The 23,298-nt window shown below is 40.1% G+C and overlaps 1 protein-coding gene across 1 annotated transcript in view; it reads right to left on the bottom strand.

The window, feature by feature from the left end:
* Nucleotides 1-23,298, bottom strand: part of LOC138669634 (complement receptor type 1-like) — a 139,949-nt gene that overhangs the window by 15,998 nt on the left and 100,653 nt on the right. Inside the window, exons 17-22 of the mRNA XM_069756282.1 lie at nucleotides 21,730-21,806; nucleotides 15,881-16,060; nucleotides 12,897-13,094; nucleotides 7,601-7,697; nucleotides 4,030-4,109; nucleotides 1,702-1,878 (exon numbers count right to left, since the gene is read on the bottom strand). Coding sequence (XP_069612383.1) covers nucleotides 1,702-1,878; nucleotides 4,030-4,109; nucleotides 7,601-7,697; nucleotides 12,897-13,094; nucleotides 15,881-16,060; nucleotides 21,730-21,806 — 809 coding nt within the window. The remainder of the gene's footprint in view (nucleotides 1-1,701; nucleotides 1,879-4,029; nucleotides 4,110-7,600; nucleotides 7,698-12,896; nucleotides 13,095-15,880; nucleotides 16,061-21,729; nucleotides 21,807-23,298) is intronic.

Raw genomic sequence — 23,298 nt, 5'->3', positions numbered from 1 at the left:
TTAGCGAGCGTTATAACAGAAAATACCCAAAAGTGACACCATTCTAAAAATTGCACCCCTCAATGTGCACAAAACCATATTCAAGTAGTTTATTTACCCTTCAGGTGCTTCACGAGAACTAAAGCAATGTGAAAGGAAAAAATGAACATTTTAGTTTTTTCAGAAAAAAAATATTTGGAACCAAACTTTTTTATTTTCACAAGGGTTTCAGGAGACAATGAACCACAAAATTTGTTGTACAAATTCTCCTGAGTACGGCGATACCCCGTATGTGTGGAAAAGTCACTGTTTGGGCGCATGGAAGGGATCTGAAGGGAGGGAGCACAGTTTGACTTTTTGAATGCAAAATTGGCTGGTATCAATGGTGGGCGCCATGTCGCATTTGGAGACCCCGTGATGTCACTAAACAGTGGAACCCCAAATTCTAACTCCAACACACCCCTAACCCTAATCCCAACCCTAACCTCAACACACCCCTAACCCTAATCAGAACCCTAATCATAACCCTAACCACAACCCTAACCCCAAAACACTCCTAGCCCTAATCCCAACCCTAGCCATAACCCTAACCACAACCTTAACACTCCCCTAACCCTAATCTCAACCCTAACCGTAATCCCAACCATAACACTAACCACAACCTTAACCACAACACAACCTTAGCCCCAACCCTAACCCTAGCTCAATCCTAACCCTAGCCCAACCCTAACATTAGCCCAACCTTAACTCTAGCTCAACCCTAACTCTAACCCTAGCCGCAACCCTAGGCCCAACCTACAGCCTTAGCCCTAGACCAACCCTAATGGAAAAATTGAAATAAATACATTTATTTTATTACTTTTACCTAACTAAGGGGATGAAAAAGGGGATTTATTTACTTTTTTTATTTTGATCACTGTGATAGACCCCATCACAGTGATCAAAATGAACCAATAGGAAAAATCTATTGTTGCCAGATGCCGGATGACAGATCTCAGCAACAATAGGCCGAGGGACAGAACGGGGGGAAGCAGGAGGGTCCAGGGACACCGGAAAGACCGGGGGGGGGGGGCTCAAGGGACCCCATTTCTCTCTCCTCTGAGATGAGGGAAATTAAATGGAAAATTAGACTTTTTTTTGCGGTCGCTGTAATTCTGTGAATAACGGTGATCGCAACACTGGGGTCAGTAAAAACCAACCCGAATCATGTTCTCTGGGGTCTCAGCTACACCAGTAGCCGAGACCCCGGAGAATTTCTGATACTGGGGGGGGCGCTATATACTTATTCCTCAGCGCTGCTCTTTAATGGCGCTGAGAAATAAGTACCCTTAACTGCCGCTGTTAAAAGGCATATTGTCGGTCGTTAAAGGGTTAGAAATAAAAACAACAGTCTCATAAAGTCTAAGATCTATTTGTAATTTGTATATTGTTAAATTTAGTGATGCATATGCTTTAAAGGGGTTTATATAAATTGACAAATGGCTTTTCTTATTTTTTTATAAAACAAGAATGGCATCATTCTTGTTTTTGGGTTGTGTATCGTGTATCGTCTTATTCCCATTCAAGTTGATGAGACAGAGCTGAAATAATAAACTAAGCCCATTTACAAGAGTAATAAAATAATTTACAAGAGACAGTTCAGTACAAATTGTATCTAGACTACCCATATAACCTACACACTTTAGATTTTCACGACAAAAAGAAGAAAGCGAAATGTTTAACCTCTACACTGGGGTGCACTAGATGACCATTTTCCTTCATCCGTACAAGATACTGATGCTTTTCCAGCAAGTTGTAGTGTATTGCACTTGTATGTCACAGTTTCTCCATACAAATACTCATTTTTCTTAAGGCTGTATGATCCATTTTCAAGATCTTCTGGTGGTGAACATTTTTGGACTGAAAAGCAAACCAAGAAAATATTGATATGTGCTCAAAACTTGAAAAATGTCTGCAGTTAACCTAATATAATATACCTGTAAGGGTTAATTGCAATTCACTGTATTGTTGGAGATTTGTGATGTAATATATGATCTGGCCAGGAGTGGGCAGCAGCGAGAGGCCGAAGTTGTAGCTTAGAGGCTTTTGGAGCTCGGAGAGCGGTTGGGAGGAGTCAAAGGGGAGTCCGAGTGGAAGTGAAGTTGCTGATGATTGAAGAAAGTCTGGATAAGGTGGTGCAACTCTGAATCTGTTGCTGGTGGCTCTGGGACACATTGCTCAGCTTGATAAGAGAGCTGATTCGGTGAGGTCAAGCAAGTAGACAGCATCTTGGGCTAGGCCATGTGAGGCCTTATCTCTAAGGACTTAGGAAAGTCTTGCGTTGGAGAGATTGGCATTCCCTAAGGCTAGGTTCATATTGTGTTAGTGCAACCCGTTTAGCGCTAGCGGGTTGCGCTAACGCAATGTTTTTAATGGGACCGCGTTCCGGGGTCACGGTAACGTCCCCGCTCTCGCAGATCCCCGATCTGCGAGAGCGGGGAACGGACCGTGGGCGCGCCTCGGACGCTGCAAGCAGCGTCCGCGGCGCGCCAGGAAACACCGGCGCGTTGCTAGCGCGTGCCGAACATGGCACGCGCTAGTGCTGCGCGTTCCCATTGCCGTGAATGGGCGCGCTAACGGACGCGTTGCACGGCGTTAATTTCGCCGTGCAACGCTGTCCGTTAGCGCTTTCCCATTAACGCAATGGGAACCAAGCCTTAGAGTTTCAATACGTCATTTCTGATTATTCAAGGCTCAGACCAGCAAAGACCCTTCTATTTCAGTTTCAGGATGTACAGTACCATCTTACATCTGAATATATAAATAGCCTTATAGAAGTCCAGTTAGTTAAGAGAAAAAGCCTCCTCTGTGAGAGACCCTTTGAAAACTGCACCAAATAGGTGATTACTAAAGTACTGGCACAATATTGTTGTTTTATTGATTTTTGCATAACAAGGATAAATCGCATTGTATTTTGCTAGCATATAACTATTAATTCTGTTTAAGTGTACTTGCATATAGTCTTATCAGTGTTATTGAGAGTAACTGCTGTCATGGTATGTGTTACTTATACACTGTTTACTTACCATCTTTTCCTTTGTTTTATAAACTGATTAGTAAATATTCACATTATGTTATCTAATCTTTCTGCGTCTACTGAGCAACAACTTGCAAAAACTTGCTGACAGCCTCCCTTTTAAAGGCTTTTTTATTAAGAATTTTTTTTGTGTCTTTTACTATTTTTGTTCTTATATATTTTTAGACATTTTATTTTCATTTTTGTACATTCTTTATTAGTTCCACAAGCTGAAAATATCATGTGCTCTCTTGATGGGTTGTGAATTGGGAATGTATCATGCCTGTCAGCGTAAATATTTGGAGTGATCAAAAAAGATAAATATAACATTTATTTGTGGGACAACCACATAAAATGGTTACAATCATTGCAAGAGGGACTGGAGATTATTTGTGCAAAAATGTGTAAATTGTTAAAATTGATGAATTGGCCAGAAACATCTGTAAAGCACAGGCGTTTCTGGACAATTCTGGCCAATTCACCACATTTTTTCACAAATGATCTCCAGTCCCCCTTGCAATGATTTTAACAATTTATAGCAAAATTTGTGACTATTTTGTACTAAAAAGTTGCAAAACCAGTTGAAGACAAAAATAAAGAGTATTTTTGATGTTAATCAACATCTATGAATCATTTGCGCCATTTTGAAACATTTAAGGAAAAAATGTCAACAACACAAGACAAAAAAAAATGCAAACAATGAATCAAGCTCAAAAAGTTATGTGACTCTATACTTCATCATATGGCAAATATAGCTAAGATATTCTCCCTTGATGGCTGAGCTTAAAACTCCAAAATATTCCATGGCATATGAAGATACGGCACAATAAGGCCTATAGAGTTGTAAATTGCTAGATTATGGCTCTATACAAGCTGAATGTCAGGAAACTGAGATCTTCTCAGATGCGGTTATACAGTCAGAAGGACTCACTTTGCTGCTGTTTAGGAGTCCTACGAGTGTGTGAGAGAAATCCACATTTTAGCTAGTATTTTACCTGTACAAACAGGCAAGGTTCCATTCCATCTTCCATTTGATTCACATTTGATAGAATTACTGGGCGAGTCCGTTTTATATCTAAAGGAAATGGACAAATATAATTATTTAGCATTGTGTTGCATTTTGCGGACTATTTTGTACAAAATTATTTGTCACTATATATGAACAGGACATGAGAAAGCTTTACAATGCTTCTGATGTTTATTACTTGTGTTCCATTGTTTTTGCTTCCTTGATCTAAATACGTAAACTTTCATCCTTCAATGCCATTTTTATTTTTTCATTCATTAATTTATTTGTTTTTGTTATCTATCCTTTCTACCTTGGATTTTTATTTTTTACAGAATAAGCTTTAAATTCTTTGTATAACTGTCATAAGGATACCGCAACAGAAAGGCTGGATATGCTTTGCCTTCCAGTTAGATGTGCAGATTTCTCTTGCTCTGTTGTTAAACGGTTCTGTCTGTCTCCTAGAGCTCTCCATCTCGAGTTATCTCAGCTGTTCTGATTTTGCCACTCCCTTTTCATATAAATACCTCTTAGCTTGGATAGTTGCCAGTGATAGCTAACTATAATCTGGTTTGGAGCTGTGTGAAGAGAGGTCATCTGGGAGTCATCTCTGGAGATATTTGTTTGGAAGTTTGTTTGAGTTCTTCCTTGACCTTATCTCCTATTTGGTTATCTCCTATTTGGTTAGTCTCACCTTTTCCTTCCCCTTTCTGTAGTCTGGGATAACATTAAATGATTGCTGTTTCTTTTATCCTTGTCTGTTTCCCTTTGTGTATTTATGTTAGAGCAGGACTAACATAACTGCTGCGGCATGCACTAGTCAGGGTCATTCTCAGGACAAGACAGGGATAGAAACGTGATTGCCGCATGGGGGAAAGAACCAGTCTAGGGAAACTAGGGAGCTTGGGGGTTGGGCAAGGCAAAGATTGGCCCCCTTTAATCTTTCCCTAGTGCCATGTTGCTTCTGGTGCCCAAACTTTTGCATTGGCCCATTTTCCTTTTGGAATTTTTAAAATGTAAAAGATGAAAATATATATCTTTTTTTATTTTTTTTGCCTAAAATACAAATGAAAAATATCATCTTTAACTTTAGACCTTTTAGAGATCATTTCATCTTCAACTGGCTTTACTGTTCACAATAGCAGTAATTTTGATGGTGGTGCCCAAACTTTTACATGCCACTGTACAGTCACCGCTAACAGCACCACTTACTGTACTGTGAGCTGCGGCTGTAAAAACCTCTGTGTAGAGCGAGCTGTCAATCAATGTGCTGGAACAAGTTTACAGCTATCTTTCATGGTATAATAAGGCTATGTGCACACGTTGCGGTTTTTGCTGCGGATCCGCAGCAGTTTTCCATGCGGTGTACAGTACAATGTTAACCTCTGGAAAACAAAAACCGCTGTGCACATGCTGCGGAAAAAACCGCGCGGAAACACTGCGGTTTATTTTCCGCAGCATGTCAATTCTTTGTGCGGAATCCGCAGCAGTTTGGCACTTGCTCCATATTAAAATTCCGCAGGTGTCTAAGACCGCAGTGGAAACCACACAAAAAACCGCAATAAATTTCGCAGTACTTTTTGCACTGCGGATTTAATGAAATCCGCTGTGGAAAATTTCGCAATGGAATCCGCAATGTGTGCACATGGCCTAAGTGGTGCTGCGAGTAGTGCTATAGCCATGCCATGCACATCTATGACTGAAATCAGGTGACTCTCGGGAGGGAATAAATTTCTGTTCTCCTGTTAGTTGTACTTTCAGTAATACGGTCAGACACCATATTAACACTATTTACCTGCAGATTCATCCTATACCTGTAGGTAAATATTTTCCAAGTTACATTTTTAGAGAGGATACTTTTTTCTTATACTAATCACCTAAACTGCTGTATAACGTGCTTTAGGCCAGTTTTACAGACAAGTGTGTAAGGGCTCAAAGAACACAACCTGTCAGCTTCCTACATCACTATGAATACGGCAGTCCGGATTTGGTTTATAGACCCACGGTTGGACCAGGACCTGCAGCCTTAATGCTGGCACACAAATGAGCTTCTCATACACCCAACTGAAAGTGGCCCTAAGGTATGTGCACAGAACAGGAAAATGCGCTCCATAATCCTCCTGAAAAAACGCTACAGAAATCCTAAAAAAAAGGAACATATGCAATGCAGTGTAAAAATGACTTGCTGTTCGTGTGTTTAGGCTTTTGTATTTCAGGTATCCAAAGTCATGGTGGCTACCTCTTGCAGCTCAGCTATTTTGTACATACAAGTATGGGTCGACATTGACTTTTAGGATTGCTACTTCCAATAGGTGGCACTAGAGTTCTAGTCCTCTTCCTCTCTTAAGAGACAATTTGCATATTTCCCAGAGGAGCATTGTGGCTTTAAGTCTCCTCATCTCGGCATGCTTAGCATGTCAATCTCCGCAAGCAGAAATTATACTTCTTGGATATCGTACATACAAGTAAAAAGAAAAACGTTAACTTCAGAGAAGCTACAAAAACCAACTACATTAAGATGTCAAAATAGACGCTTTAGGAAAAACATGGCCAGCGTTTTCCTGAAGCATCTTTGGTTTGAAAAATCCAGCAGGTTAGGCAGAGCTTAACCTGTTACATGTTACTTCTTTTAAGAACTTCAGAATAATGAAACGGTTAAAAGATGTGATAAGATGGAACATGTACACAGTAATGTTGTTTTGACATTGCTGTGCGTTATGCTCATGTTATGGTGTGCTCTTCGGTGCTTTTTAGCTGGATTCTTGGCTATGTAATAACATCCTAAGTAAAAATCTTTCTATACGGTAGTCTGATTTGCATCAGATTTTCATTATACTCAATGGAGGAAAAAAGTAGCCCCTTCTTTTACAATCAATTTGAAATCTAACATGTAGAGACTGATAAACCAAATTACTTGACTGCATTGATGTTGGAAAAATGATTTTAGAAACTAGTAACTACTTTCAATCTCTTTAGATGGTACATGTCAATCTGTGTCGAGCTACATAAATCTCACAATTGTGCATTGGAAAACCCCATTTAATGACTGCCAATGGGGTCACGAGGCGTCATGAAAAAAATCTAAACTCATCAACATAGACCATAAAGCAAATTGCCTGCAACTGCAATTTGCCTATAAACTGACTGTAAAATAGTTGTTTTTTTTGTGGAATATCGCACCACTTTTATTGAGCAGATAAAAACTTTATTTTGCTCAGTTTGTATATCATTATTTGTATCTATATGTGACCTGATGGCAACCTGCTCTTGTCTGCATAACTTTTCCATGTCAGTCAGTGCAAATATTTATTGACATGGCAGCATTATGTCATGACCATAGGAAATTTACAGAAAAAACAAATACCAGTCACAGACTTACGATAGTTCTATAAAAAAAAAGTCAGTGCCAATTAAACAATGGTGTTGGAGGTTGGAAAATACAAGGATCCATCTTTTTTATACTTAGCTAGTTTTCATAACCACAACTTTATTGTAATAAATGTTCATATAAAAGTAACTTAAAAAAATCTAAATACTCTACATGTTTTTGTTCAACTCACCCCTTTTCACATTTATAAACTGCTTTAGAATCGAATAAAAAGTCTTTTGCGTCCGATATCGCATTCTTTATCACTGGAGGATGGCCACAAGATCTCCCTGTAATTGATGTTTGTGTTAGATGACTAAATAAATGTAAATACTTTTTGATCAACATGTATAACTTTAAAATATTTTGATATGCTATATATACTGTAACGTTGCGCTTACTGCGTGTCTTGGGGGACACTCGCTTGGCACCGGATTCAAGCACTCAGGCACGGTTTTTCCAGTTAAAACAGTCTATGTGGTTTATACTCTGCATAAACCATAGAAACATGAACAAAAGGTAAACAGTCTTACATCAGACAGATAAATCCTTAATGTCCATAGTAGAGCTCCGCTCTCTCAGGTCTGTGGGGACACAGGCTGTGCTATGTTGAGCACGCAGACTCTACACCCTAAACACGGTCTCTCTGTATTGTCCAGCCGGGACACATGAAAGTCTGCCCACACTGACAGACTCCCAAACACTCACTCACATGTGCCAAATACACCTCCATTAGGTAGCCTGTAACCTCACCCACAGGTGAGGTAACTTCATGCACTGGTCACATGATCATGACATCACTGCAGGTCCTCAAACACAAGCACTTCCCGCAGGAAAAAGGGGTACAGTGAGCACCCTCACCCAAAGGTGAGGTATGTGGGTAGCCAGACCCTCCTATCTCTCATAGCTACCCGCAACCCAGACCCAGGTGCATTAAACGACATATTTAGTGCTTATGTGCACTAAAGACAAAATACTCCGGGTTGCATCACAGGGAGCATCCATCCCTGTGACACATACCTCCCATTTACCACACGACCACCAGTCACACCACAATACAGTATACAGAAAGAGAAATAGACACACAAACATACTCCCAAAGACTTGCTGCACTGATTGAATACTTTTTCAAGCCACTGTATATTATATACATATATATTACACCCACAAACTTAAATATATTTTATTGGGATGTTATGTTGGTACATGATATACAGTGGGTACGGAAAGTATTCAGACCACTTCATATTTTTCACTCTTTGCTTCATTGCAGTCATTTGGTAAATTCAAAAAAGTTCATATTTCACATTAATGTACACTCTGCAACCCCATCTTGACTGAAAAAAAAACAGAAGTGAAGAAATGTTTGCTAATTTATTAAAAAAAAGAAAATCTGGCATACCACATGGTCATAAGTAATCAGACCCTTTTCTCAGTATTGAGTAGTTGCACAATTTTGAGCTAATACAGCCATGAGTCTTCTTGGGAATGATGCAACAAGTTTTTCACCTGGATTTGGGGACCCTTTGCCATTCTTCTTTGCAGATCCTGTCCAGTTCCATCAGATTAGATGGTGAATGTTGGTAGACAGCCATTTCAGGTCTCTCCAGAGAGCTCTCGAGAGAGCCGCCAACCTACCCTCCAGCTGCTGGATGTACCGCAAATATTGCTGTTTGTCTGACATTTACTAGCCAGACCCTGGCGCTAGTATTCTGTTAGGGTTGGCGGAATGCACCAAATATATATATATGAGACATTAGGTGCGTTCGCAACCCAGGGTCCACCGTGCAGGAGAGAAACCTGCTGCTAGTAAAAGGCGGTACTATATGGCGGTATAAGTGAACTCTGTTACTTCACAGATCCACTATGAAAAGAGAACACCATGCCCTGTTAACCTCACAGGAGATCACAGCTACCTAATAGAGCCAACAGTGATCATGAAGCCAGAATAGCACACAAGCAACTCCTCTCCGGTGAAGCCAAAATTCTAATGGCTATTCGCCAGCCCTGAATCCACATAGACAAAACTCCTCACCGGAGGTGCCAGTATTCTAGGGGCTTATTTCAGCCAAACCCTGACCACATACAACCATGACCACACTGGCGATGAACCCTTAACATAGATTTGATACTAGCGCATGGCCGTGCGGCCATGCAAAACTTTTATGGTTTTAGTACTCAAGGACCTTCCTAGTGGTCCAACAGGAACCGCTTCAGGACCTGCGCATTTGACCCCAACCTCCAATGGGAGGTCGTCCCGTGAGCATGCCCAGTATGGGAAAAGCAGGACTTAATCCCAGAAAGATCTGCTCGCGGCTGATCAGCGCTAGCTACAAAGGCAGAGCCTGGAAGGACAGTAGTAACCAGTCACCCAGCATCAGCCTGAGTCAGACGCTGAGACCAACGTCTCCTCTGAGCAGGCTCCACTGCGGCTGGAGAGGAATGGGAGACTGCAGCAGAGATGGTTCGAGATTCCCCCTGTGCAGAGACCGGAACTCGACACCTAACACAAGTCTTAGTGGACTTTGAAAGGTCCAATGCTGCCAAAGTTTTAGATTCCTCTCAGAAGACATTTTCACTTAGGATTTGATGACTTGATTAAATTCATCTTTCCCTCCACACACTGCAAGTTTTCAGTGCAGGAATCAAAGGGACGCAATGCATCATTAAGCCACCATCATGCATGACTGTAAAGAGGGTTTCCATTTCAGTATATGCTTCATTCTTACACTTTAAGACATTCAATTGATCCATAGGCTAAATAAGTTTTGGTATTGTTTCACTGCTCCACAGAACAAAATTCCAAAACCTTGTGACTTATTTATAAGGTTTTAGGTAGAGATGAGTGAATACATTTGAATGGAATTGAATTCTACTCACACAAGACTGGGGAATTCATTTTTGATTAGGACCAAGAGGGTTATGTGCATGTGTGCACCAAGTCATGGCACATGCCATGACACAATTACACTTGGCATGCATTTGCACAGAATTCTCTTGGGCCTCTTCAAACACATAAGTCCAAGCCCAGAGGGGAATTCAACATGAGCGGTGGTGATCTAAAGATGCAATGAGGACTGGATAGGTGAGAATGATGAGCGGATGGGCTGGAGAGGTGAGCAGTGAGGATAAGGATTTTATTATTTTGTACATACTACATTTATTGTGCTCTGGATTTTGTGGAGACCCCACAGCATAATATGGGACATTACATTCGTGGAGAATAACTTTTTGAAAAAAAATTTCCAGGCAAAAATAGGTGAGTATGAATTATGTCTGATCCATTCATCTCTAGTTTTGAAAATATTGGAGTTGACTTTTCCTTTAGGTGAGATGAGGTGTACATTTTGGAGTTTGAGCATGGAGACCTTCCACATTTAGTATGTGCTTTACTGTGCAGAGACCTCAGTACCTGCTGCCACCAACGTTTAATGTAGGTCTTTTGCAATCACTTTGATCCTTTTTTGCTGGGTTAAGATAGCGTTGCCAGTGTTCCTTTAACTTTGAACTTCTGGACTATGCTTTCAACTGTATCTGAATATTGAAAAATGCTTGTATATTTTTGTATCCTTTTCTTTTTAGTGTGCAAGGCAGTGATCTATTCTCTTAATGTCTTAGACCACTCTCTTGCCTCAACCATATTTCTATTATGCAATCAAACATCACAGTGAACAAGTTTTTAGCTAGTCCAGATATTTTATGTATTTTATTCCAAACACACATGATGCAATTAATGAAGCCACTGATTAATTGCTTCAGGTGTACTCGAATCAGCCACATGTATTAAAGGGCTATTGAGGGTATTGATGCAGCAGACAGACTCACAATGGGCTTTGTCATACATCGTTTTCGGGCATATTTGACTAGTTGAGGCTGGCAGCTAGATGTACAGTAGTCTACAATGTCTTGCTGTCCATCTTCAAAAAACTTATACATGATGTAAGACAGAGCACACGGTAACTCTGTCTGGATCATTACTGTCATTGAACAGTTCAGTGCATATGCCTGAACCTCATTTTGTGGGAAGTTCAGAAGTAAGCTTCAATAGTCATTGAATTTATGGTAAAACACTACATAAACATAAATAATTGCTCTTATGAAGAGTTTTATTCAAAGTATTGAATATTCTAAGACTGAAGTAGTCATTTAAAGTGGCATTTTGTATTGTATTTTTATAAAAAAATTATTATATCAGTTGTGTTGAGCTATGTAAATTGCTCTTTTTTGGTTTATTGCAAACAGCAGAAACTTTGCACATTTTGCAGATAAACCTACGGTAATTTGTTAGTATATGTACTACACCAATTAACATTAAAATTGCAACATCAAGAAAAGTAGTGGGATTCCGAAAATCACAAGATCAATAAACATGTTAATTATATGCAAATCATGAAAAAATGGTACAATTTTTTTTTCCGTGGCATTGCCAAAGTGGTCTCCAGACCAATCTTTGGCCATCATTGTGTCCAAGACAAAAGTAGGATTCATCACTGAAGGGGATAAATCTCCATACAGCCTCCATTGCCATCTTGCTCTGCTCCTTGATAGCCTTTGAGAGCAAAGAAGAGACTTTGAGGAGGGAATGCCATGCTGTGCCTTCATCAGGGATTTTAGTGTGTGGTGGCCTAATGTATGGTAGCTGGACCCCTTTAGTCTTCATTTCAGGTACAAATAGCTTGGCGTTACCTTGATTTCAGTAATGGAACTAATGGTGTGATATTTCTCGAAAGTGTCCCTGAAGCCATTTTTCTTTACAACAGCACAGGATGCATGTTGCTCATACTACTATGAGCAGCCTGTGTGACCTAAACATAATAGTATGGTCTGCAGCGTCTTTGGACTTGTGTGTCATCAAGCACATCTGAAGTGTCACTGGTTGGCAATTTGCAAAAAAACCTGTCAGCAGCAGATCTTGATGATTTGCGTTCTCAACTGTATTCAGCGTAGCAGAAAATTCCTCGGACAACCATAAATAACCTTATTGATAACAGCCAAGGTGTGTAAGTGCAGGTCTTTGTGGATGTGACAATTACACTCAATACTGAATACTGAATTAATAGAGATATTCTGAAATGTTTGTTTCCATTTTTCTATGATTTGAATATCATTAGCATGTCTATCCATCTTGTGATTTCCATAATTCCACAATTTTTCCTTCTTGGCGTTGCAATTTCAATGTCATAGAGCCTTTTTATTCCCACCAACAACAGATACAATCTACCAAGGTATAAGCTGAACGTTCATTATGGGATGTCACAAAACAGTGCACTTTTTTTTCTATTTTTTACAATGAGAGTCAATAAGTGAAAAATATACTGATATCTAGTACAGTTGCATTTGTCAAGGCTATATGGGAGATTTTCTCTCTGTATATAATATGAATGGGTATCACAAACTTGGAAGGAACAGAGCCTTGGACAGACATAAAATTTTTAAATACTGTACATTTTATCATTCTTTACAAACTACCAAAAAATGTGAATACTTACGACTACAGAACGCCTTGGGTATATCTGACCATTCAGAGTTTTCCAAACAAGTTATATTATAATGTTTGTTCACAGTATTCCGAACATATCCACGTCTACATTTGTACTGTACTTTATTGCCAACAACATAGATTGCCGTGGGTTTATTTTGAACATCCAATATAGCATAATCAAGGGTAGGTGGGTCTTTACAGATGCCTGGGGAAAAAACAGGTTTCATATTCAATAAATATTGTATAAATCACTTTTTTCTTAACTTCTGACAGACTTGATTATTTAAAGGAAATGTGTCACCGCGAAAATGTGAAAATCATTTCAGTGAAAAGAATTACATTGTATGATTCCCAATCCCTTCAGAAATCCTCAGATTATAGTAGTTCATAGTGACAGGTTCTCTTTAAAGGGAACCTGTCAGGAGGATTTCACCCACAAGCTAATATAAATGTGCATAAAACACTTTCAAATACAAGTCAAGCAATATCTTTACATGGTCAGTCCATTCCTCCGTTACTGAGAAATCAGCTTTTGTATTGATATGCAAACGAGGCTGAATAATTATTTGTACAGGGTGTCTCTAAAGTCTGGACACTTAGAAATTCTTATTATCTATCATTTTAATTAATTTAATTAATTATAATACAAAAGTGCAACGCGCATCACTCTTTGCATCACAAATGATGGAAATCATATTGTAGAAGTTATTTTATATTCCAACTGAATAAAATGTTGTTAACAAATTTAATTTCTTAAAAATATGTATTTTTTCCTGTGTCCTATGTGTCCAGAATTTAGGAACACCTTGAAGATATAAAGCTTCTGTCACTCCAGTTCTATTCCTGACCCAGCGCTGCCTCCTCCCACTTGACTAACAGCATCTGTGCTGCATGATTTCAGGCAAAAGAGCTGTCAGTCAAGCAGGAGAAGATGGCGCTGGACGGAAAATACAGCTGTAGTGACAGAGGTTTTATAGCTACAATAGTCCTCCAGCCTCTTTTTAATATCAATTCAAATGCTGATTTCTCAGTAGGAAAGGTATATCCCTGAAAAATAAAGCTTAAAAAGGACCTTTCACCAAATGTTTCTTCTGAGCTGGGGACGTAATAGTAGCTGCAGAGTGGAGTAAAATAATTTTTTTTTTATTTACTTTTTTATTTTACCCTTCTATTGCAGAGATATTACATTCAAAGTATTTGGCACCTAATGAGTTAACTTTACTTAAGTCCGAATGGGTGTTTTCAGATTGTAACTCTTAAATAGGGAAGGAGTACACAGCCCTAGAGAGAACTATCTAATAAAAACTACTGGGACTTACTGTCTACATGGAGGCAATATGAAAAAACAAAAAAGTTTTATGCCACTCTGCAGCCACTATTACATTGTGTATCCAGCTCAGTTACCGTATCTTACTTTCTGGCATCGCTCCTCCCTTAAACAAAGCCAAGAAGTAAGTTTTTGTATGCTAAAATCCATACTAATTACAGTTGCCGCTCTGAGTGTTGTCAGCAGTGAATGGAGCTGAGCTGGCATGCCAGTATGACTGAAAACCGGTGGCTGCAGGGAGGAATAACATTCATTTTCTCCCAGGAGCCGCGCTTTCACTACTGTGGCTGGGAACTTTTCTAATGCTATTTACTTGCAGATTAATCCTGTATCTGCAGGTAAATAGCTTTATCCAACAACAAGCAATTTAAGGAGTTACTTTGAAACTGGCATGGGTGAGTTCAAATTTTCTGCTGAAAAATATTCACAGCTAATCTATGTCAAAATTTGAGTATTTGCAGCGGATTTCACCTTCTAGATTACCAAAGGTGAACAAAGCAGTAAAAAACACACAGTATAAATTGTCATGCTGCAGATTAACCTGAAGATCAATTACTTCTGTAAATTTATTTCTGTAACCTGTAGATGGGACTTGGTAAAATTGAAGACAATATTTAAAAAAGTGAACATTCTGTAAATTTAGTTCAATGAATTATCATTTCAACATAATCTAACATAGGGAAAAAGGGATCTGATAATCTTCAGCAAATATTACTCCTGTTGGTTCAATCGAAGACAAAAATAGTAGAAAACTCCTGTAATATTTTTATGTTATTTTTATGTATCTACAATAAAAAATCAGCAAGTTTTCAAATAGTATTGATTACTTATATCCCTTACAATTTTTATTCCAAAAGTCAAGGTTGTATACAATTTGCTTCAGTTTTAGTTCAGAAAAAAAGTAGTTGCATAATAGGCATCCATGCTGTAACTGGATTTACAAGAATCTCTAATTTCTCACTATTTCTCTATGATTCTATTAGTGGAATACATTCATTACAGAATTTTATTCATTTATTCTTTATTTTAGGGCTCATGCAGATGTCTGTGCAAACTCGTGCAGTGAGGGTCGCTAATGCACAGACTGGCCTTGTATGAACAGTTCCCCTTTCATCCATGATCTATGTTTGTGTGGGTTACATTGTGTATATATGTACAGTATATTAACAGTTACATAGTATTTTTTCTTTGTCCACTGCGACATTATGAATAAGACCCAGGAAGGGTCAAAACGTTAATAACATTTTATGTCACCTATTCCTGCACCCATCATGTCTGTGCACATGTTTAATTTTTGCACATGAAATAAACTCTTTTCCATATCTAACATGTGTGTGACTAATTACTGTTTACATGGAATTATGATAGCATTGTGTAGGAGATGTACCAGTGCGAACATATCATTGGTGCAGTCTGTGCTCCCACGCAGGCGCCCAAGAGATAAGGGAAGGGTACCCATTTACACCTTCTCAGGTGGAATCGTGGATTATGAAGAGCAACTGGGCTGCAAAGGGCCCATATAATGTTCTTGCACTGGGGCCCTCTTCTGTCTGTGTCCCCCAGTGAGATGTGCATATATTTAAAGCAAAGGGTGAGATCTGAACCTATTTTGTGAAATCATGAAAGTTCTTCTCAAAGCAAATATTCCCCAAGCAGCTATTTACCTCTGCATTCTGGTTCCTTATAATTCCATCTTCCATCATGGTTGCAGGTAATTATGTCTTGGCCAATAAGCTTATATCCTTCATGACAGCCAAATGATATAGTATCATTGTAAAAATATTGTTGCTTTTCTGGCTCAATCCACCCATTATTTGACCATTCAGGGGCCAAACATGTTTGAACTGGAATAAATCAAATACATATAAATATATGTAAAAAAATAAAGGAATATATAATAATGCATGACATTCTCAGTTAGTGATAGCAAACATTTGTGGGTTCAGGTGGCTTTGCAGAGTCATTGGACCCAATCCTTTAAAGGGACACTGTCACCTGGATTTGGAGGGAACAATCTTCAGCCATGGAGGCGGGGTTTTTGGGTTTTTGACTCACCCTTTCCTTATCCGCTGGCTGCATGCCGGCTGCAATATTGGATTGAAGTTCAATCTCTGTCCTCCATAGTACACGCCTGCGCAAGGCAAGATTACCTTGTGCAGGCATGTACTACGGAGGACAGAGAATGAACTTCAATCCAATATTGCAGCCAGCATGCAGCCAGCGGGTAAGGAAAGGGTGAATCAAACACCCGAAAACCCCGCCTCTATGGCTGAAGATTGTTCCCTCCAAATTCAGGTGACAGAGTCCCTTTAAGGTTGGCGTTTTGTATGGCATCAATGGAATAAGAGTTAGGCGCATCTTTCAAATGCCATACATCACAGCCAGAAATATTACTCCAGTCAAAGAATTGGCTATATTTCCGAAGTAGTTTACATCACTAAAGTGGCATAAATTGTTATGAATTTGCTGGACAGACCCCGCCTCATCCAAGCTCCACCCACTTTGCCAGAGCTGTCTGACACTGTTGTAAAATACCAAAAGTCGAAACGTATTCTTATTCCATAAAATCATTGTATTTGGTGAAATTATGTGAGGTCACTTTTATTTTTTGTTGTTGCATGAGGGCTTGTTTTATTTGGGATGAGTTGTGTTTTTCATTGGTAGCATTTTGAGGTACATCTAACTTACTCCCAAACATCTACATTTTAATTGACGACCTATCTCTAGGATAAATACAAATAGAGAACAAGACCAGCACATCCAATCTAGTGTGAACAGGGGCCAACCAAAAAAACATATAAGTTGAAAAAGTTGGACATGTGCAATCCCAATTCCAATAGCCACAGGGGATTTTAAGTAGTTAGCTGGTCCACTCCTGACCCATACATTGTAGGCTTTTTTGCACAGGAGAGGTTACAAAACAGGACAGGGACCCAATTACGAAGGACGCCTTGACGTGGCAATTGGACTCACATACATTTGTCAATTTATGCGCGAAATACCTTCCTTTTTTCAAAGCAATTTTTTAAGATAAATATTTCATGTGTACATTATATAGCGCTTTTTTTCCTATTTTCTATGGCAGTAATGCATTTTCAATATTCTAGAGTAATCATTCTTGGTAAATAATGGTGCAACCTTTATCTTTTTTCAACTTATACTTTTTTTTTGGGGGGGGGGGGTTGGCGCCTGTTCACACTAGCTTGGATGTGCTGGTCTTGTTCTCTATTTGTATTAAGCCTTTCTGGACATGTGCACTCCCACTCCCAATAGCCACAGGTGATTTTAAGTACCGTATATACTCGAGTATAAGCTGAGATTTTCAGCCCAAATTTTTGGGCTGAAAGTGCCCCTCTCGGCTTATACTCGAGTCATCACGGTCGGCGGCAGGGCTGGCGGGTGAGGGGGAGAGGGCGCTGAGGCATACTTACCTGCTTCCGGGGCTCCTGGCGCTGTCCCTGCAGTCCCACGGTCTCCGGGTGCCGCAGCTCTTCCCCTGTTCAGCGGTCACTTGGGACCGCTCATTAAAGTAATGAATATGGACTCCACTCCCATAGGGGTGGAGCTGCATATTCAATTCTCTAATGAGCGGAAACGGTGACCGCTGATGGAGGAAGAGGCTGCAGCACCGAAGACCAGCTGTCCGGGGGAAGGAGCGGGACGCCGGGAGCAGGTAAGTATTACATATTCACATGTCCGCATTCCACACGCCGGGCGCCGCTCTGTCTTTGCGTCCTCTGGCTCTGACTGTTCAGGTGAGAGGGCGCGTTGATGTACTAGTGTGCGCGGCGCCCTCTGCCTGATCAGTCAGTGCGGAGAGACGCCGAGACGGGACGCTGAGGAGCTGCAAGCAAGAAAGGTGAGTATGGCATTTTTTTTTATTGCAGCAGCAGCAATGGCACAGCTTTCTATGGTACATCTATGGGGCAATAATGAACGGTGCAGAGCACTATATGGCAGAGCTTTCTATGGCACAGCTATGGGGCAATAATTAATGGTGCAGAGCACTATATGGCACAGCTATGGGGCAATAATGAACGGTGCAGAGCACTATATGGCACAGCTATGGGGCAATAATGAACGGTGCAGAGCACTATATGGCACAGCTGTGGGGCAATAATGAACGGTGCAGCGCACTATATGGCACAGCTATGGGGCAATAATGAACGGTGCAGAGCACTATATGGCACAGCTATGGGGCAATAATGAACGGTGCAGAGCATATATGGCACAGCTATGGGGCAATAATGAACGGTGCAGAGCACTATATGGCACAGCTATGGGGCAATAATGAACGGTGCAGGGCACTATATGGCACAGCTATGGGGCAATAATGAACGGTGCAGAGCACTATATGGCACAGCTATGGGGCAATAATGAACGGTGCAGGGCACTATATGGCACAGCTATGGGGCAATAATGAACGGTGCAGAGCACTATATGGCACAGCTATGGGGCAATAATGAACGGTGCAGAGCATATATGGCACAGCTATGGGGCAATAATGAACGGTGCAGAGCACTATATGGCACAGCTATGGGGCAATAATGAACGGTGCAGAGCACTATATGGCACAGCTATGGGGCAATAATGAACAGTGCAGAGCACAGCTATGGGGCAATAATGAACGGTGCAGAGCACTATATGGCACAGCTATGGGGCAATAATGAACGGTGCAGAGCACTATATGCCACAGCTATGGGGCAATAATAAACGGTGCAGAGCACTATATGGCACAGCTTTCTATGGTACATCTATGGGGCAATAATGAATGGTGCAGAGCACTATATGGCACAGCTATGGGGCCATAATGAACGGTATGGAGCATCTATTTTTATTTTTGAAATTCACCGGTAGCTGCTGCATTTTCCATCCTAGGCTTATACTCGAGTCAATAAGTTTTCCCAGTTTTTTTGTGGCAAAATTAGGGGGGTCGGCTTATACTTTGGTCGGCTTATACTCGAGTATATACGGTAGTTAGCTGGTCCACTCCTGACCCATAAATTGTTGGCTTTTTTGCCCAGGAGAGGTGACAAAATAGGACAGGGACTCAATTACGAAGGACGCCTTGACATGGCAATTGGGCTCACATACATTTGTCAATTTATGCGCAAAGTACCTTCCTTTTTCATAGCAATTTTTGCAGATAAATATTTCATGTGTACATTATATAGCGCTTTTTTCCTATTTTCTATGGCAGTTATGCATTTTCAATGTTGTAGAGTAATCATTATTGGTAAATAATGGTGCAACCTATCTCTAGGATAGACCATCAATATCTGATCGGTGGAAGTGTGACACACGACATCCATGCCAATCAGCTACAGTCATAGCTGAAAGTGTTGGCACCCTTGAAATTGTTACAGAAAATAAAGGATTTTTCCCAGAAAATTATTGCATTTACATTTTTTGTTATACACGTAATTACTTCCTTTGTGTGTATTGAAACAGCAAAAAAAAACCAGAGAAAAATGACTAATTGAACAGAATTTGATACAAAACCTCAAAAATGGGCTGGACAAAATTGTTGGCATCTTTCCAAAATGTTTTCAGCGCTGAAATCTCATCTTTCGAGATCTTGATCCCGAGATCACCATCAATGCATGCCCCCGGCGGCAGCCATATTCCCGGAGACCAGCGCACATGGAACCCTGGAAGTGCTGGGGCTCTGGCCAGTCGCAAAGTGTCGGTAGAGCCCCGGGCAGTACCGGACACCCACGCAGTACCGCTGTGTACCAGACACACCTGCAGCAATGGCCAGCAACTGCCGGGCACCTGGAGATACCCGGACACCCCCACCCCCCGGTAAGGCATGTTCGCTTTCTAAGACGCACCCCCATCTTCCCCCCAAGTTTGGGGGAAAAAGTGTGTCTTACAAAGCGAAAAATACGGTATATATCTAGTTTGCAAAATTTATCACTCACAAAAAAATGTAACTATTTTACTGGGGTTTGCCACATTATAAGCCCAATAGATGTTATACACAACAAAAACAAAAGATAGTCAGGTCACCTGAATATCGGCTATTCCACACCTGTTCCTGCACGGAAAAGTTGAGCACTCAGTCCACAGAAAAATCGATGAATCCAGCAGGAATGTAGTAAAATCACTAAATTTATTTCTTCATTTTTTTACAGAAGAGTATAACATGATGATTAAGACGTTAGTCGAAACACTTCGGAAGAACGCTGCCATGTGTGCATAATGCTGTAAGATATTATAACTTATTTACAAGTGGTGTACCATAGGATACAACCCTTTCCTTTTTTTTAAAAAATGAAGAAATAAATTTAGTGATTTTACTACATTCCTGCTGGATTAATCGATTTTTCAATAAATGTTATACTCTTCTGTAAATAGAGTTTTTTGTGGACAAGCTGTATTCTTCACTGGTGCAGGCCCAGGATTCATGCTACATTTGAAGGGCCCCAGTACTTACAATTCTTACCTCTCCCCGTTCCTGCACTGCGGCGTCTTCCGCGTCTTCTGACTCTGACTTTTCAGGTCAGTGGGCACGATGACGTCAGTACTGTGCATCCTCTATTTTAACAGGCACAGTGAAGAGAGCTGGAAGACGGTGATGCTGAGGAGTACTGGATCATCATATACTGAAGCATCATAAGGAGCATCATATGGGGCCCATTGTATAGGCAGCATCCTATGGGGCCCATCAAATACTGGAGCATCATATTGTGCCCATTTTATATGGAGCATCATATGGGGCCATCATATACTGGAGCATTATATGGGGCCAATTATATAGAGAGCAATATATGGGGCCTATTCTGTATGGAGCATTACATGAGGCCCACAATGTAATGAGCCTTACATGGGGCTCATTAAGTATAGAGCAATATATGGGGTCCATTATTCTGTATGGAGCTTTATATGGAGTCCATTATACTGTATGGAGCATTATATGGTGCCAATTATTTTGCATGAAGCATTATATGGGGTCCACTAATACTGTATGGAGCACTATATGGGGTTCATTATACTGTTTGGAGCATTATATGGGGCTCATTATACTGTACAGAGCATTACATGGGGCCTATTGTTTTCTATGGAGCACTATGTTGTGCCCATAATACTGCATTTAGGACTATACTGTCCAGTTTCTGAGCTATTGATAAAACTCATGTAATGTAAGAAGTATGTTATATTTTTGGCATTGTGCTATACCGATAATTCTCTGCCAAATCTGTGTATCATGAATTGTGGTATGTGTTAAAGGGGCCCACTGAGACTCTTTTCCCCAGGGCCCACGAAAACTTGAAGCGGGTCCTGATTCTGACAACATGAGTCAAATGAGAGGTTCCTTTGAATTGTATTTTTTATGAAGGGGATTTGGAGCTCTGTATCATAAAACAGCTTTAATCTTCAAAATAATACAAAGTAAGTTAGCCTAAAATTTTTGATGTTAAAATCTGTTGTAAGAACAAATATACACTTTAAGATGTTCTATTTTATTTTTATGCACAATCTCATATGTGTTCACTGATTGATAATATACCTTCACATTCAGGTATGGGCAAACTCCAAGATTGATTTGACAGGCACTCTCTGTAGCTTAGGTTCTTCATCGTGTAGCTAAAATGATAAATAATACTGGGTAAATTCTTTATTCTTCACTAGTAAATTGAAGTGTAGTTTGCATAGCACCTGGCAGAAACATCTTTCAACAACCACACCCTTTTTTCAGGTTCTTCCCTCTCCATGCCCTATTTCCCAACCCCTGAGCTTCTTTGTCCACTTCCTGTTTTCGAATACATTATGAGCAGCTTTGTTACGCTCCCAGGAGATTTGCAATATCTTCAGGGAATGCAGAGGTCTCCTCTTTTTCCAGAAGCCTTCTAGACATATCAGTAGAGTTGAACAGGACTCAAAGATGTTTTGGGTTAACTGGGCTACAGAGCAAGGAGCTGCAGTATCTACAGAGGAGTGAGAAGACAATCCTGTGCTTACAGAACCTGTATGGGCTCTTATTAAAAAGAAGGAAGCCACAGCAAAAGATGCTGTGAGGCTGGTGAAAGAGAAAAATATTAGAATCAGCAATATCAGAGGCAAGCTAACTGCACAAACATGGACAACACTTCAAATAATTTTAATTTGATTCATGCCCAAAAAATTCCCACCATTTTACACATTGTAGAATATTACCTTAGAAACAGAAGGCTCACATTTTCTCAGACATTACTGTGTGGGCTTCTCAACAAAGCATTGTAGCTATCAAATATCATAGTATAGCACAATCAATCAGAAAACCAGTGAGCTCTTTCAAGACCTTTGCAACCTTATTATTCCAAAACATACTGATTGCAATTATTAGAAAAGAATTTCTAAATACTGATGGTTCTAGTGAGTATTGTTGAGGCCATAATCCACAAGTGGAAAGAACATAATTTAAAAAGCCGTGTAAAGTCATGACACCAGCTGAAATCTATCAGAAATTAGAAAACAATCCTGCCACTTAGTGAAAAATAATATTAGCTGGTTCAAATGATGGCATATAAAAAGGTTTCTCATTACCCTGGTGCCACACAAAAAACATCCTACAATGGGTAAAAACAGTAATATGTCCCAAGATCTTCGCGACCGTAGTGTTGCAAAACTTAGTGATGGCATTGGTTACAGAAGAATTTCTAAACTTCTAAAAGTTCTAGTGAACACTGTTGGGGTCATAGTCCAGAAGTGGAAAGAACATCATTTCACCATAAACCGTCCATGACTAGATGCTTCCCGCAAGATTTGAGACAGAAGCATGAAAATTATTTTTAGAAGCAATGTCCAAGAGTCAGGGTCCACCTGTGGAGAGCTACAGAAAAGATCAGCAGGTACGATTGTGTCAAAAAAGACAATAAGTAATGCACCCAACCTCTGTGGCCTGTATGCAAGCTCACCATGCAAGACTGCATTGTTGAACAAAAGGCATGTTCAGCACAAAAAGGGTGGACATTTTAGCAAGATAATGATCCCAAATACAAAGCCAAAAGAAACTCTCAGTTGATTTCAGAGAAAGAAAATAAAGATGCTAGAATAGCCCAGCCAATCACCTGACCTGAATCAAATAGAAAATTTATGG

Source organism: Ranitomeya imitator, chromosome 3 (genome assembly GCF_032444005.1).
Source record: "Ranitomeya imitator isolate aRanImi1 chromosome 3, aRanImi1.pri, whole genome shotgun sequence".
In the NCBI taxonomy this organism is placed as follows: Eukaryota; Metazoa; Chordata; class Amphibia; order Anura; family Dendrobatidae; genus Ranitomeya; species Ranitomeya imitator.
This window is presented reverse-complemented; position numbering and strand designations above follow the sequence as displayed.